We start from the raw sequence: 15,013 nt of genomic DNA on the forward strand, positions 1-15,013 counted from the left end.
CGCGTCACGCGCCGCAGCTGGGCCGGGGGCGCGCCGGCCGGAGCGCTGGGGCTGGGGGGCGGGGCCGGCACAAGCTCCGCCCCGAAGGGGGCGCGGGCGGAGGGGACTTGGGGCTTGTCTCGGCGTCCGAGACCCTGAGGGCGCAAGGGTGCTCTGTCTCCCAGAGGCGGCGGCGGCGGCGGCGGCGGCGGCGACCAAGGGCGTATAAGACCCGGCGTTGACGCGATGCGTCCTGGAGACGGGCCCGCGCTCCTGCCCATTTTCCAGTGGAGGAAAGCGAGGCGCGGAGCAGCGGGGGACGGAGTCTGCCCGGCGCCCTCCGGTCCTGGACCCGGTACCCGCTCCGTAGTGCCCCGTGCCCACCCTGGGCCCCCCCACCCCACCATTCAGTGTCCGCGATGTGGGGCACGGTGAGCACCCGCCCTTCGCCGATAATTCTCCTTCCAGGGCCCCCCCAGCATGCTTCTCCGGCCCTGTCCCGTCCCTCCCTCGGATTTCACCATTCCTGGCCTCAGAGCCACCTGCTGCTATCCACGACCCTGAGTACCTGGCAGGCCTCCCCCGCAGCAGGTTTAACACAGGCCTGCAGGGGAGGCAGAGGGAGTGGGCACTCATGTGCTGGGACTCAGAGGCTGGATCAAGACTACTGGTTCCATCGGGAACACCCCTGGTGATACTCTACTGTCCATTGATCAGGCCCTGTGCCTGAAGCCCCCAGTGGCCATGATCGAGGTCACCTGTTGGGGATATCACCTTCCCTGACACTGACAACCCTCCAGGGCTCCCACATTCTTGTGTTCTGCTTTCCCTCCCACGTTGGACCTCTTCCCAAAGCCTTTAAGACATAGAGTGCAACAATCAGTGTGGGCCCTGTGGGAGGCCTGACCTGACCTTCAGGTGTATGGGTGAAAATAGAGAGGACTGAGGAGGCGCACGTCTCTCCTCTTCAACCTTCGTCCAGTTGAGCAACACATTCAGTTGGCCCTGAATGTTTACGAATTCAGTCACCTCTCTGTACATGCACAGCCTCCTGTGACCCTGAACCCCCCTAGTGGCTCCTGCCTGGTATCCTGGCTTCCTGCTTATCCCACACAGATACCAGAAGGAGCCTGCTTGCTGTCCTCCCTCTGCTCACAGCCTTCCATGGCTTCCATCGTGCAGAGTAAAAAGCCAGCTTCTCGCTGGGACTCAACCTACCCTCATGCTCTCCTTCCCATCTTGCTCCCATTTGCTACACTGGCCACCTCACTGTGCCTCTAGGACCCCTCCCCCCACCCTACAGTCCAGCCTGAGGGCCTTTGCAACTGGTTATTCCCGCTGCCTAGAATGTTATTCCCCCAGGCGCTAGCAGGGAGCGTAACTTCCTTCAGACTTCACCTACAAATGTCACCTGCTCAGTGCACCCTTGACTTTCCCATCAATCTTTTTGTTAGTCTGCTCACTGTACCTCCTACTCATTATTCCTGACCATGCACTCTGTGTGGGCAGGGGTCCGTCCCGCCCATCAGACCAGGAAGAGACAGGCCCCGCATGTGGGAGGTATGAGGCCTGCCTGGTCTGGTCAAGTATTAAGGCCCAGCTGGAGGCCAGAGACATGATTAATGCTGCAGCTTGCCCAGCAGGCAGAGGAGGACTCAGGGATGCTCAGAAAACTATACGTGTCCCCAGAGCCCTGATGGGCCTGTGGTGCAGCCCTGGATGTTCCAAGTCCCCCACCCCCGCCCTCCCACCCAGCACTATCTGGTCACCATGGCAGCCATCAGTAATGGGAGAGGCGCCCCCGCCCACCAGCCCAGTCCCAGATGTGTAGAGTTTCATCTTGGCGGGACCAGCTGGAAGGCCACCAACGGGTGGGGGCGGGGCAGAAATGAAAGGGGGCTCCTGGTGCTGGCAACTGAGACCTGACAAGGGGCTGCTAAGGGTCCCCTTCCCTGTTCCACCTGACGGCAGGCCTCTTCTCAGGCCTCTTCTCGCCCGAGGAGCTCATCCCCAGGCCATCCCTCCCCACCCCTGACAGATGCCTCTGCCGGGGGATTCTTCTGTCACTTCCCTCCCCTGCCGAGCTCCGCACCAGGCAGGGACGGGACAAGGGTGGGCCCTGCTGCTGGGGATCCCGAGCTCTACGTCCCGTCCTGGCAACCAAGCACCACCTCTGAGGTAGATGAGGCCAGACTCTGGCAACCCAGTATCTTATCTTCTTCCTGGAGAGGCCCAGACACTGACCTAGGGACAAAGAGCACAAAGCCCCGTCCAGCTCGCAGAGCCCAGCGCGGCCTCCGGGGACTCTGCATGGGCTGTTCAGGCGGCCTTGAATGAATGCTGGTCCCCCGGGAACCTGGCCTGGCAGCTCCTTCCAGCTGTTTGGGTGGATACAGCTCAATGGTGACCTCATCTAAGAGGCCCAGCCAACACCACTCCCCTGCTTGCCTACCTCCCTCTCTCTAGATAAGAGATTCCAGCTAATTCCCTGGCTTTCTCTTATGGAAGGGTGCTCACCATGGATTTCTCTCTCCAGGTAGGGAGCTCGGTGCCTCAGCCACTGTGCCCTCCCACGCCCACAGCCCCAGCAGCAGCAGGTCTCAGTCCCGGCTGAGGACTCCCCACAGGGCAGCAGATGGTTGGGTGGGGTTGTGGGGGGGGGGAGGTATTTGCTCCCTGCACATACCCTCCCCATGTGGCTGAACTGAGGCCGGGGCACTTCCTACCTCCCTCACCACCTACAGACGACACCGGGATACGGGTTTTGAGCCCAGAATGCCCCTCGTAATGGCTGTGACCACCCTGTACCTCAGTTTCCCTGGATGCCAAGTGAGCTTGGGAGACACGGCTGTGCCACTTGTAGCTCAGCATCACAGGGTGGCTGTTCAAGGGGTGTGCACCTGCTGCTTGCAGACCCTGGTCTCCAGGGCTCCCCTCCCAGGAAAAACCCTGGGTGACAGTGCCCAAGACCGTCCCTTTCGAGCCATGGTTCCCACATGTCCCTCCCAAAGCGGCCAGAGCAAACATGGATCGGGGGGGTATACCTGTGGTGGAGACATTTATTGACAAAATGGGGCCAGGCTAAGCTTCTGGCCAGAAAACGTGAGAGAACACGAGGATGGGTGCCCAGCAGGGCGGGTGCAATGCCTGGCCTCGCTGTGCCACGGCCCGGGAACTGAGTCTGGGGCCAGCCTCAGGCGCTGGGAGCGTACTGCAGCACCAGCCGGTCAAAGTCATTCTCCTTCAACGCGGATTGTGAATGATGGGCGCAGAAAGAGAAACAGAGAGAACATGAGTTGGGACCCCAGTCACGGGCCTTCCCTGGCCCAGCCTGAGGGGGTCTGGGGATCTGGGACACACCGCCAGCTTGGGCTCACCTTGGCCTGGTACTCCTTGATGAAAGGGTGGGACCTGTGTGCATCCTTCAGCTGGGACAGGTAGCGGTTTGTCACCTGCAGGAGAGGTGAGGCGAGGTTAGGTGCTTAGGGGCCCCCCAAGTGGCTCTCACACACAGGGCAAGGGGAGGGGTGGGGTGGGGACCTCCCAGCTGACACCAAGCAAGAGCCGTGGTCTCCCATTACCTCTATCACCCCACCCTGAAATCAGGCTGACAGAGGACCATCAGGGGCGGGGTGGGGGCGGGGGGACCACCTGGAACAGTGCCTGGCACAGAGCCCAGGCTTAGCACACAGCTGGAGGATGTGCCACAGAGTTCAGGGTGAGGAGACTGGAAGGGACCAGGGACCCAGGCCCCAGAAGAGGGCGGAGGGCCAGGAGGAGCACAGGGCAGGTCAGGCGGGACAGGGTTAGGAGGGGAGGTGGGTTTGTTCTGGGCACACCGTACAGAGAAACCCCAGAGATCTTGGTAATGGAACCTGGACCCTAGGCAGACCCCTTGCCCCCAGCCTCACCCCACCTCCCTGGGCCTAGCCCTGACTGCACAGGGCGGGGGCATCTGTCTTCCCGAGACCAGGGGTCCATGGTATTTCTGGGGTGAGTGAGAGTCGTCCTGTCTGTGCTGCACTGCCCTAGCTCTGGGGGCCCTTCCACAAGGGATGGGTGACTGACAGGAAACCCTGGGAGGGTCCCTGGCCAACTGGGCCAGTCAGTCCTCCTACCCTCCCTGCCCTCCAACAAGGTGGGCTCACAGGGATTGTTCCCCTGGGCCCCTTTCCTCTGTTCTTTTGCCCACCCCCGACTCAGAGGTGGCACAGGTGGGGGTCCCAGCTCGGCTCACCCTCTGAGCCACAGCCCACTAGTTTGTAGGGCCCATGGGAGCAGCGGCCCTATAACCCTGGCCAAGCTACGACCCTAGGGGTGCACCACCAACACCAACTTCCCAGGGCCCCTCAGGCTGATGGCAAGTGACCCCCTCCAAAGGAATGGGTTTCTGCCCGAGATCCTGAGCTTCATCGGAGCGGGGCCACAACACAGAGCCCTGCTCACTTCAGGCTGTCACCGCGGGGGCCAGAAAACATCCCCTGCCCCGGAAGGTCCTACCTCAGGGGGCTTGCCCAGGTGCTGTGACAGGACGATGAGGTTGATCAGTGTCTCCGGGTGGCCACTGTCCTGCAAACATGGGGGACACCAGGCGAGCAGGGTCAGCTCCCCCAGGCCTCCAACTCAGCCGGCCTGGCCCCATATGAGGCAGAAGGATGCCTTCCACTGTCCCAGGGTGAAGACGCGACCCACACAAGGTCACACCCTCAGAGGTGGGGCAGGGGGTGCTGCAAGACCCAAAGTGCGCCCTCTGGCCACCCTGCAAGGCAGTGACCTCGAGGTCCTCCTTTCTGCCTAGGAGGCAGCATGGTGGCGAGGGAGCCCCAGCCCCTCCCTACCTCCCTGAAACAGCGGCTTCCCCTCTGTGCCTGCTGTCTCATCTTGCAGACTAGGATGGGCAGAGCCCCATGGCTTATCGCTTGTGGAACGGGTGTGTTTACCATACCAATCTCAAAGTAACAGAGCCCAGGCCAAGACAGTGTCCATACCCTCAGAGCCAAGCTGTCCCTCTTGCTGTAAAAATGAGGTCTAAGACCCGGGGCAGACCCCACCCGTGCCTCCTGCTCTCCGGGGGCCTCGGCAAGAAGCTGCCGGGAAAATTACCAGAACATCCAAGCGGCTGACCTCACCCCACCCGCCCGCGCTGGGCTCCAAGGCAGAGGGAACCCTGGGAACTGGCCCAGGACCCCCTTGGCCAGGAACCCCAGACGGAGCCCCTGGTGGCTCCGAGGCAGGGACACCGCAGGGCGCCCTGAGGGGCACATGGAGCAGAGACACGGCAACTCGGACACACAGCGCTGTGGGCTCGAGGACCCCAGCCTCCCGCACAGACCGGGCTCCACTCCGTGGCTGCCCTTCTTTGGGGAAACTCCCCTCCTCCCGGCCTTAGTCGCCTCGCTGCTCTAATGGGGGACGACGACACGAGCTCACAGGAGCAACACTCCAAAAGGAATGGGGAGAACGGTCAGAAGCATGGGGTGGCCCACAGGCACAGGGATGAGCGATGCCATGGAAGACCTACGGCCATCAGGGGATCAGGGCCATGGGGCAGCAAGCCAGCCCAGCTGGTGTCTCAGAGAACGAGGACAGATGGGTGTCATTTGACTGGGGACCCTACTGCCCTCTCCTTCTGGGGCAGAGACGCCCCACCAGGCCAGGCCTTCCTGACTAGCCCTAACTGCATACAGAAGTCCAGCTATAGTCAGACCCTGTCAAGGAGGCGTGGGGACCCGCGCAGGCACAGGGCAGGGGGCGGGGCCGGGAGCTCCGCATGTGCGGCCCGAGGAGCACCTGACGCCTGTCCCTGATCTGCACATAGCCTTCCGACGGTAACTCAGCTCCTCCCAGAGATAAAGGAGAGAAGGCCTCCTACCGGTGTCCATTTCTCGTTATATCAAGAAATGTGTTCCAGGGGCGCCTGGGCGGCTCAGTCGGTTGAGCGGCCGACTTCAGCTCAGGTCATGATCTCACGGTTTGTGAGTTCGAGCCCCGTCTCGGGCTCTGTGCTGACAGCTCCTGTGTCTCCCTCTCTCTACTCACACTCTGTCTCCCTCTCAAAAATAAACATGAACAAATTTTTTAATTAAAAAGAAAATGTTTTCCAAAAGTGGAAAAAAAAAATTGATGTTTCTACTGATTATAAAAATAACACACGACCTCCGATACTGGTTGGGAGAAGACAGCTGGGGCTACCCTGAGAGGACAGTGCCCTTGGTCCCTCTTCTAGACGAGGTCAGGCCAGGCAACGTCTCCCAGTCTGCGGCCTGCTCTCCCCTTGGTGATAAACGGCAGGTGTCTCTTTCAAGTACAGGCTCAGGTGACAATCACGTCGAGGCCCCCAGACCAGGTAGTCAAGGTGACAGAGAGAACATTTGCTCCGCTCAAGCCAGCGGAAGCCCAAGCTGATGGGATCCCTCGCATTTCCGAGAGAAAAGAGAATCAACGTTTTCAGTTGCGATCCCAATTTTTAGCTGACCTGGCATTAAAATACAATCCCACGTGAACACAGCACAGGCCCCCGGGGTCTCCCTCTGCCCAGTGTGCCTCCGAAAAAGCCCGAGCCCCGCGCCGCCTGCACCAGGAGCCGGGGTGTGGGCTGGGCCCGAGGTACCTTGTCCAGTGCCTCCTGCAGCACGCCTTCGGCGGCCTCCCAGCGGCCCTGGGCCATGTGGCAGGCCGCCTGCCCGTTGAGCAGCAGCAGGGTGGATGAGCACTTGTCAGCCATCTCCTGGAAGATGTAGTAGGCATCCTGCAGCTTGTCACCACCCTGCAGGGACAGTTCCAACACCACCGGCTCGTCACCCTGCCTCCCGGCCCGACCGCTGCCCGCTCCCTCCTAGAGCAGGATGCCAGCACTTCGCCGAGCTGATCCCGGTACGGGCGGCCCCTCTCTGTCACCGGCAGTCCTGACCCCAACCGCTCAGGTTCCGTCTGCCTGTGAAAGACGCAGCAGCACTTTCGCGGGGGAGCCCGAGACCAAGATGTGCTTGTGGAAACACCACCAAGCTGGCACAAAGAGAGGGCAGGGTTCACCCTACTGAACCGGACAGATGTTGGAAAGCGGCCTGGGTGAGGCCTCGGGCCCCCAAGGGCAGTGCAGGCGCACGAGGATGGGGAACACATTTCAAGAAACCCATACAAAAATGGCTCAGAGAAAGGAAGCCCAGCGCCAAAAGCCTGAAAAGAGGCCATTGCCAAGAGATGGGGGCAGACGTGCGGGAGGGAGGGAGGGGCTGGGTGGAGGGGAAGGTAGGAGGGGGACACTGGCAACTGCCCAATGCCAAAAGCCCAGAGAGCAAGCTGAGCAGGAGCCAAGCCCCGGGTCAGCCCCATGAGGAGGCCACACTGCCAGGGTGGCCCATCAGTCCACCAGGTCTGGTTCCAGAGCCTCCCAGCTCATCCGCTCTGGCTCTGGCTAAGCCACTCGGCTAGGAGGAGCCGGGAATGGGGTTGGGATGAACAAAGTGGGAAATGAAATGTGCAAGGGGTGGGGGGCTCTCCTGGGGGATGGGCCCTGGCTCCAAGGAAGCAGAGATCCGATGTGTCCGCGGAACCCCACACCGGCATTCTCCCCACGGGAGAGGCCAGCACTGCAGGCAGGGGATCCTCCCAGCTCTCTGATGCTCCCCCCGATCCTCCAGCATGGCCCAGGGGCTCACCACAGCCAGATTGACCCATGCCGTAGCCAGCTGGGTGAGGGTAGCATCCTCGTCCTGGTCCTGCATTTTCTTCAGCTCCTTCCTGGGGACACAGGAAGGGTGGGAGGGAGCCCCCCGCGCCGCTTGCTCGCGAGGCACACACTGGTGCTGGCTCCCGGCTCTGGCCCGACAGCCCCCACCGCATACTTGTGAAGCCCACCCCAACTCTGCAGGTCCCACTTCCCACGTCACATAAGGAAACTGAGGCACGGACAGCTCCACCCCTCGTCCCAGGCAACATCCTGCAGGGGTGGGCAAGTAGATGACAGTGCATCACCACAATGGACTACAATTAAGTACTAGGAGAAGCGATCACAGCACTAATACTCTGGGCCTCGGGAAGGGCGCAGGGAGGGTCCCCATGCTAAGCGTCCCCAGCAGGCGGAGGCCTGGCTTCTCGAGAGCACGGGGTCCCGATGTGGCCTGGCCCGCTGCTCAGACAGCCCTAAGAGCCCCAGGTGGGGCCAAACACAGGCTTACCGGGCGAGGTCCAGGCGGTCCAGCTTCAGCAGGATCTGCACGGTCATGGCCATGCTGCGGGACACAGCGGGCAGTCAGGAGGCACCCTTGCCACGCTACTGCGGGGCTCACTCCCCGTGGGCGCCACCTCCGGGAACATTCCTAGGAGAGCTCAGGCCACCGGCCCTGCCTCGCAGAGGGCGACGCTGGGCAGAACCGGACTCAGACCCAGACACTGCACGCTGGGCCAAGCCTCTCACCGCTTCCTGGGGCCCTGGCTCCCACATTTCACCACTGAGTCCGCTCGGGGCTGGAGCTCTCGCCGGGTCCCAAGGTGTCCGGCTCTGACTATCCTGAGGCTAGATGCCATGTCCGCACCCCACTCCTGGTGTAAAGGCGACACTGACAACTGCCAGATGCCGGGAGCCCAGAGAGCAAGCTGAGCAGCCAAGCGCAGGGTCGGCCCCCAGAGCAGGGCGCGAGTTCGGTCACAAAGGTGCTGCGGGGGGGGGGCGGGCGCGGCTCTTACCCCCTCCGTTACCGCACCCACGGCTTCCCTCTGCCTGACAGCTGTGCCCACTGATGACCTACGTAGACACTTGTTCCCACCTTTTCCCACCAGCTCGTGACCCAACAGCCAGCTCAGCCTCTGCAGGAGTCTGAGGAACAAGTGCAGAGTCCGCTGCCTTGTAGGCCGTGCGCCGGACCTACTTCTAAGCCGCCGTGAATCCCTTTCTGGACTGACGGGGGATGTAAACAGATACAAAATGAATGTGTGGGGACCAACCAACAGAGGGACAGCAGGCAGCAGAGTTTACAGAGGACGGTTGTTGCTCCCTCTGGGCCAGAGCCCTGGACACAGCAGCCTGGACGCGATGCTGGCCCAGAGTCACCCCCGGGGCGGGGGGGGGGGGGGGGGGGGGGGGGGGGGGGGGGGGGGGCGGCTGCGCGCTGCAAGGGGCTTCAGCACCCCAGCCCTGGAGTGCCCCAAACGGTGGGCCAGCCTCAGGGGAGGGCCTGGGGGGACCTGGGGAGGGCAAGGAAAGGCCAGGGCCCAGGGCCCAAGAACACAAAGGCTTCATGTGGGGGTGGGGGTGTAGAAACCACAGGCAGAAACAAAGGTGCTTTCTACTCTGCCATCGGGGACAGAGGGTTTCCAGTCCCAGGAGCAGTGTCCTTGGGAACAGCGGTCCAGTCGTGCAGAAAGGAGTGTCTCCTGGACCGAGAACAGGAGCTGCTGCCTGAATGGGAAGCCTGGGCCCCACCAGTCTCTCAGGGCAGCCCCCACCGTTCCCATGACAACGCCAACGAGGCCTCGAGTCGCCTGGAGCCCGGAGGGGCCGCTCAGGCCTCCAGGCCTTCCCCCAGGGACAGGGCGGACACTCACCACTCGAGGCTGTCCCCCTGGTGCAGGGCACGCAGGGCTGCATCCGGGTTCTGGTCATGGAAGTAGATGGAGGCAGCCATCAGCAAGAAGGTGGTGTCGGTCACATCCACGCTCCTGCTCATCTCCCGGTCCAGCTCGGCAACAATCGAGTCCCTGTAACACAAGGCTGTTCAGGGCCTGCAGGCAGGGGTGGGCAGCAGCCTCAGCCCCCGCAGGAGCAGACGGGTCCAGAGAGGCGGAGTCAGGCCCCCAGGGGAACACAAGAGCTGCAAGTGTCTCCGGCGAGCCCCACTGGGTGCCAGCTTCACCGCCTTCCCACAAGGCACTTCTCACCCTCACACAGAAACCGAGGCTGGGTGGTTTCAGGCCTGGTGAGGGGACGTGCTGCAGGACGGGCCATGTCCACAAAGCAGCACAAATGACCGCCAAAGCCTACGGCTCTCCTGGCCCTCAGAGTTGGGGGGCTGTAGTGTCCACACCACCCCTGGACGTGGAGGGACAGGCTGACTCGCCAGAGGTGGCTTCTTGGAGACTGGAAGTGACACAGACGAATTTCACACCAGTGACGTCGCTGCCTCTTCAGTGAGGCCGGCTGCACTTGGCAGGTGGGCAACATGCCGGACTGGGGGCCGGGCTGGGGTCAAGGCTTAGCCAAGGATCAGCCCGTTCCCCCACAGGCCACAGGACACCCGAGCCATGATCTGCTTACAGAAAACAGTCAAGACCCCTCGTTTCAAAAGGATGCTGAGCAGTGGACAAGAGAAGGGAAGCAAGGGCCAGGACCCGAGTCGCTGTCGGACAAAAGCTGCTGTCCAGGGTCCACGGGATCTCCGCAAATGTGTGCATGTCACGCGGGCTGCCGGGGGGGGGGGGGGCCGCTACGGGTCAAGGATCTGTGTCTGAGGGCCCCTGGAGATGGTGACATGCCAGGTGCCCGACAGACGCACGACTTCAAATCAGAGACTATGTCCCGCTCTGCACACCTGAACCACATACAGGGTGCGACACAGAGTTGGTGTGGAGCCCTCAAGGCCACCGCGTGAAGTTTCCTGCCTGGTTTGTGGCACCGAGAGGAGACACGCTGCGTGCTGTTACTGTGACGTCAGTGTCGTGACGCTGTTACCCTGACAAACCATTGTTAACCTTCTGGTTCTGGTGCTTTCTCCACAGCCTGCTTGCTGGGCTAAGGGGCAGCAGTTTGTGCTGCCAGGATGGACGCAGCCTGAACCACTGTCTTCCTGAGGCCCTGCTCCGACGGGGTCCCAGAGTCCCCTCCTCTTCTGAAAGGAGAATGGCGCCTGTCATCCCGGCTCATGAGGTGCGGAGGGAGACATGATAGCCTCAGGGAGCCGCCTGTCTTGCTGTCCTGGGGCTGCCGTCACAAAGCACCACAAGCCGGGGGGATGAAGACAATAGAGACGGACTCTCACAGTTCTGGAAGGAAGAAGTCCGATAGCCAAGTGTGGGCAGGGACGGTTCCCTCTGAGGCCTCTGAGGGCAAATCCATCCCGGGCCTCTCTCCTGGCTGCCCACCGTCCTTGGCATCCCTTGGCTTCTGTGTCACCCCGATTCTACCTCCCTCTTCACACGGCCTTCTCCTCTGTATCTTCTCCATCTTCTCTCCGGTCTCTTATGAGGATACCAGTCCCTGGATTCAGGGTCCACCCCATATCCAGGATGCTCTCAAGATCCTTGACTAGTTCTATTTGCAAAGAACTCATTTCCCATGATGCTCCATTCACGGGTTCTGGGGGTCAGAACCGGGGAGCCCCCATTCAGCGGTCACTGCCGACAAGTAAATCCCCCTGAGCCTCGCGCTTCAAGGGCGAAGGAGCCCAATCAGAACACGGGACACAGAACGCTGTCTTCTGTAAGAGCAGTGGTGGGGGTCACAGCAGATGGTCTCACCCATGCCTGGGACCCAAAGACTCGGGCCTATGACAGTAGCATGGTCATCAACAAGGTCATAATCAGATCTGGCTAAGAAGTTCCATCGGGCAGAGGTTGGGAAAGGCCCTTCTCTGAAGCTCCTTGCCTCTATGCGGGATGCTCCAGGGTGGTGGTGGTCTCGGGGCCGGGCAATGGGGCAGGGGAAGACCCACAGAGCAGAGCGTCTCCATGTCATGGGCTAGGCTGCTGTCCTATCTCAGGCACCCCCTGGGGAGCACTTTACCTTCCTGATCCGAGGGGGCCTCAAAACCAACCATTCCTGGGGGGGCGGGGAACGGAAGTGCAGAGGAGCCACGGAGCCTGCCGTGTCATGCTGGTGCTCCACGCAAGGGAGAGGCGGGGCCATATGGCTCCCCCCTGCAGAGCCGAGGCAGGGGCAGACCCAAGCACCTGGGCAAGCATCCTGCCAGCAACAGACGGAATGGCTCAGGCAAATGCCCAAGCGGGGTAGGAATGTGCTTTCACTGAGGTTCAGGGAGGTGAGGAGGTGGGGAGAGACGCCCCCCCAGCCCCCCCCCCCCGTCCTCACCTCTGGCTGTCGTTGGCCAGGTACTCAGCGAACATGCGCACGGCCTGGAGCTCGGGGGCTGAGGAGGGCTTGATCTCGTCTAGGACCACACCGTACTTCCTCTGCAGTGAAGACAAGCACACCATCAGCTTGGCCCGCTCTCCCTGCGGGGTCAACACCTCAGTCCCCAGGAACACATGAGAGCTTTTCAGGGCTCTAGCATCACCCTGGCAGAGCCCCAACACCTGGAACCAGCACCCACCACCCCCAGGGACCCCTTAGCCTACCAGGTGCTGGCCCTGCCACAGCACCTGCTTGGAGCCAATACAGTGTCCCTTGTCACCTGTCAGGCCACAATGCCCTTCACTCTAGCCGAAGACCCCAGCTGCTCACTGTCCAGCCCCCGGTGCTGAGGTGACAGGGTGAGGGCCCTGCCAGCTCTGGGCGGGGGGCGGGAAACACGTCGCCCAGGGGCAGGGGGTCTGGGCATGCACTTCTATAAACTGGGACATATACCTCTCCCTGCTGACACTCAGAACTGGTGGTGGTGGTCACTGCGGGGAGGGGAACTGGAGTCAGGGGTCCATTTTTCATCACACTCCTTTCCAGGTAGTTTTAATGTTTTTGCATCCACGTAGAGGTGTTTTTTTTTTTTTTTTTTAAATGCAGGTATACATCCCAGGGAGATTCCAAGGTCCACCGGGGCAGCCCCTCTGCTGGGGGCCACACACACTGTTCACCCTCAAGGTCAGGGGGTAGGGGGGGTCTTGGCCAACAGGAGGGCGGAGGTCCCATCAGGCCCCAGAACACTCCACAGAGGGAAAGATATGAACAGAACCAGGAAACCACTGAAGGCCTGATGTGAGGTAGAGGCAGCTGTGAAGCCATGTGCCACAATCCAAGGCGGGGGGGCAAGGGACAAGGGAGGCTGGCTGCCTGTGGGCCTTGGGGTGGGGGTGGGCATGTGGGATTCTCTTTACCATCTACTTGATTATTCTGCAAACCCGAAGCTGTACCGAACAAATGAAATCTGATTATGTAACAGAAAAAAAAAAAAAGAAAGAAAGAAAGAAAAGGGAGAAATCACTACCCTGGCCCCCCCGGCCTGGTGAGCCTATAACCTTGGGAAATGGCCACCTACTTGTGGAGGCCACAGCAACTACCCCTGCCATCCTCTGTCTGCCACCCCCCCTCCCCCCAGGACTCTGTTCCTCTCCTGTCCCAGGGACACCGGAGGTCACGGCCTGCGCTCACCTGTGCAAGGTATGCTCTGTACAGAAAGACATCCCTTTCCACGTCTCTCCCTGGGCTTGATGGCTGAGGAAACAGAGGCCGGTCAGGACACTTGGGAGTTGGGTGCCAGACAGGTCTTCAGTAGAGGCCAAGAGCAGGCAGTGTCTCCAGTGGATTCCAGGCCTGAGTCCCAGCCCTGATCTTGTCCCACACGACCACCACCCCAGGAAGGGGCTCAATCCTCGCCCCTGTTCGTCCAGGTGAGGGAAAGTGGAGCACCCACTCCCGCTGCACAGCAAGGGGCCAGGGTGGAGCCCACACCTTTAACCGCGGGACACATGGCCACTCATACGGACAGGGGCCCCCAGGGTGCAGCAGATTGAGACAGAAGTTGCTCGATGGTACACGTGGTCCAAGATGTTGGGGGGAAAGGCCCTAGTGCCTGGGTTTGTAAAAGTAGAGAACACAGGCCCACGAGGGTTCCCATCCAGAGGTGGATGGGTGATTCTGCAGAACTGATGAGACCCAGGAGATGTGCAAAGGGGACTTTATTTTTTTGTAGCAAATATTTCTATGGGCATGTTCCTGTCTTGTTTTTGTCCCCAAACCCTCTTTAAACACGCAAAAGAGAAGAAACAAAGGTTTGCTTCACTCAGAGGGCCTCTCTAGGAGAGCTCAGCTGGGCTGTCCTGGTGCAGTGACATCGGTGTCCAGCCTGGGCCATGCCCCCCAGCCCCACTACCGCAGAGCTGGGGAGGTGACATCACACAGTGGTCACTCTGGGACTGTGTCCCCAGCCAGGCGACGAAGTTATGGGGAGGCTGACCAGAGCCAGGAAAAGAAGAAGGCTCACAGGACTTGGGCAGAAGCCGTGTGAGGAGGGCTGGGCAGACCTCCAGGTCTAAAGAAACAAAAATGGCATCTTTCTGAACAAATGCTTCTCAGCCGTTTTCTGCTTGGGGATAGCTCGTCAGAATGACCTGAGAACAAAGCCAGGAGGCCCATACCCACCAGTGATGGCCAGCTCGAGTGGCCGCTCACCACTCCCAGACGGCTCAGAGGCGCAGCCAGGCCTGAGGATGAGTGCCATCGGGGGGCCAGGGATGGGGTGGGGGCTACTGTCAGTATGGTCACACTGGACCTTCAGCGTCTTGAGGCTGTCTTCACTGCTCTGTCCCCAACACCTGGGCAGTACCTATTATCTTGCAGGCACTTAAGAAATGTCTGACAGAGGAGCACCTGGGTGGCTCAGCTGGTTAAGCATCAGACCTCGGTTCAGGTCATGATCTCACGGGTTCGTGGGTTTGAGCCCCGCATCGGGCTCTGTGCTGACGGCTCAGAGCCCGCTTCGGATGCTGTGTCTCCCTCTCTCTCTGCCCCTCCCCCGCTCATGCTCTGTCTCTGTCTCTCAAAAATAAACATTAACACACACACACACACACAAAAAATGTCTGACGGGGCACCTGGGTGGCTCAGCCGGTTAAGTGTCCAACTCTCAATTTCAGCTCAGGTCACGATCTCACAGTTCGTGGGTCCGAGCCCTGCGTTGGGCTCTGTGGTAATGGCACACAGCCTGCTTGGGATCTTTCTCTCCCTCTCTCTCTGTTCCTCCCCTGCTCTCTCTCTCTCTCTCTCTCTCTCTCTCTCAAACACAAATAAGCTTTATTAAAACAAACGAACGGGGGCGCCTGGGTGGCGCAGTCGGTTAAGCGTCCGACTTCAGCCAGGTCACGGTCTCGCAGTCCGTGAGTTTGAGCCCCGCGTCAGGCTCTGGGCTGATGGCTCGGAGCCTGGAGCCTG

At 60.9% G+C, this 15,013-nt stretch overlaps 1 protein-coding gene across 1 annotated transcript in view; it reads right to left on the reverse strand.

Annotated features, from left to right (window-relative positions):
• Positions 1 to 3,018: 3,018 nt before the first annotated feature.
• Positions 3,019 to 15,013, reverse strand: part of COPE (coat protein complex I subunit epsilon) — a 15,919-nt gene continuing 3,924 nt past the window's right edge. The window contains exons 2-10 of the mRNA XM_040444993.1: positions 13,235 to 13,297; positions 12,002 to 12,102; positions 9,523 to 9,675; positions 8,157 to 8,210; positions 7,638 to 7,719; positions 6,590 to 6,745; positions 4,480 to 4,548; positions 3,357 to 3,431; positions 3,019 to 3,220 (exon numbers count right to left, since the gene is read on the reverse strand). Of these exons, the coding sequence (XP_040300927.1) occupies positions 3,173 to 3,220; positions 3,357 to 3,431; positions 4,480 to 4,548; positions 6,590 to 6,745; positions 7,638 to 7,719; positions 8,157 to 8,210; positions 9,523 to 9,675; positions 12,002 to 12,102; positions 13,235 to 13,297 (801 nt within the window). The 3' untranslated portion in view covers positions 3,019 to 3,172. The remainder of the gene's footprint in view (positions 3,221 to 3,356; positions 3,432 to 4,479; positions 4,549 to 6,589; positions 6,746 to 7,637; positions 7,720 to 8,156; positions 8,211 to 9,522; positions 9,676 to 12,001; positions 12,103 to 13,234; positions 13,298 to 15,013) is intronic.

Source organism: Herpailurus yagouaroundi, unplaced genomic scaffold, assembly GCF_014898765.1.
Source record: "Herpailurus yagouaroundi ecotype Mexico unplaced genomic scaffold, PumYag 193, whole genome shotgun sequence".
NCBI classification, from domain to species: domain Eukaryota; kingdom Metazoa; phylum Chordata; class Mammalia; order Carnivora; family Felidae; genus Herpailurus; species Herpailurus yagouaroundi.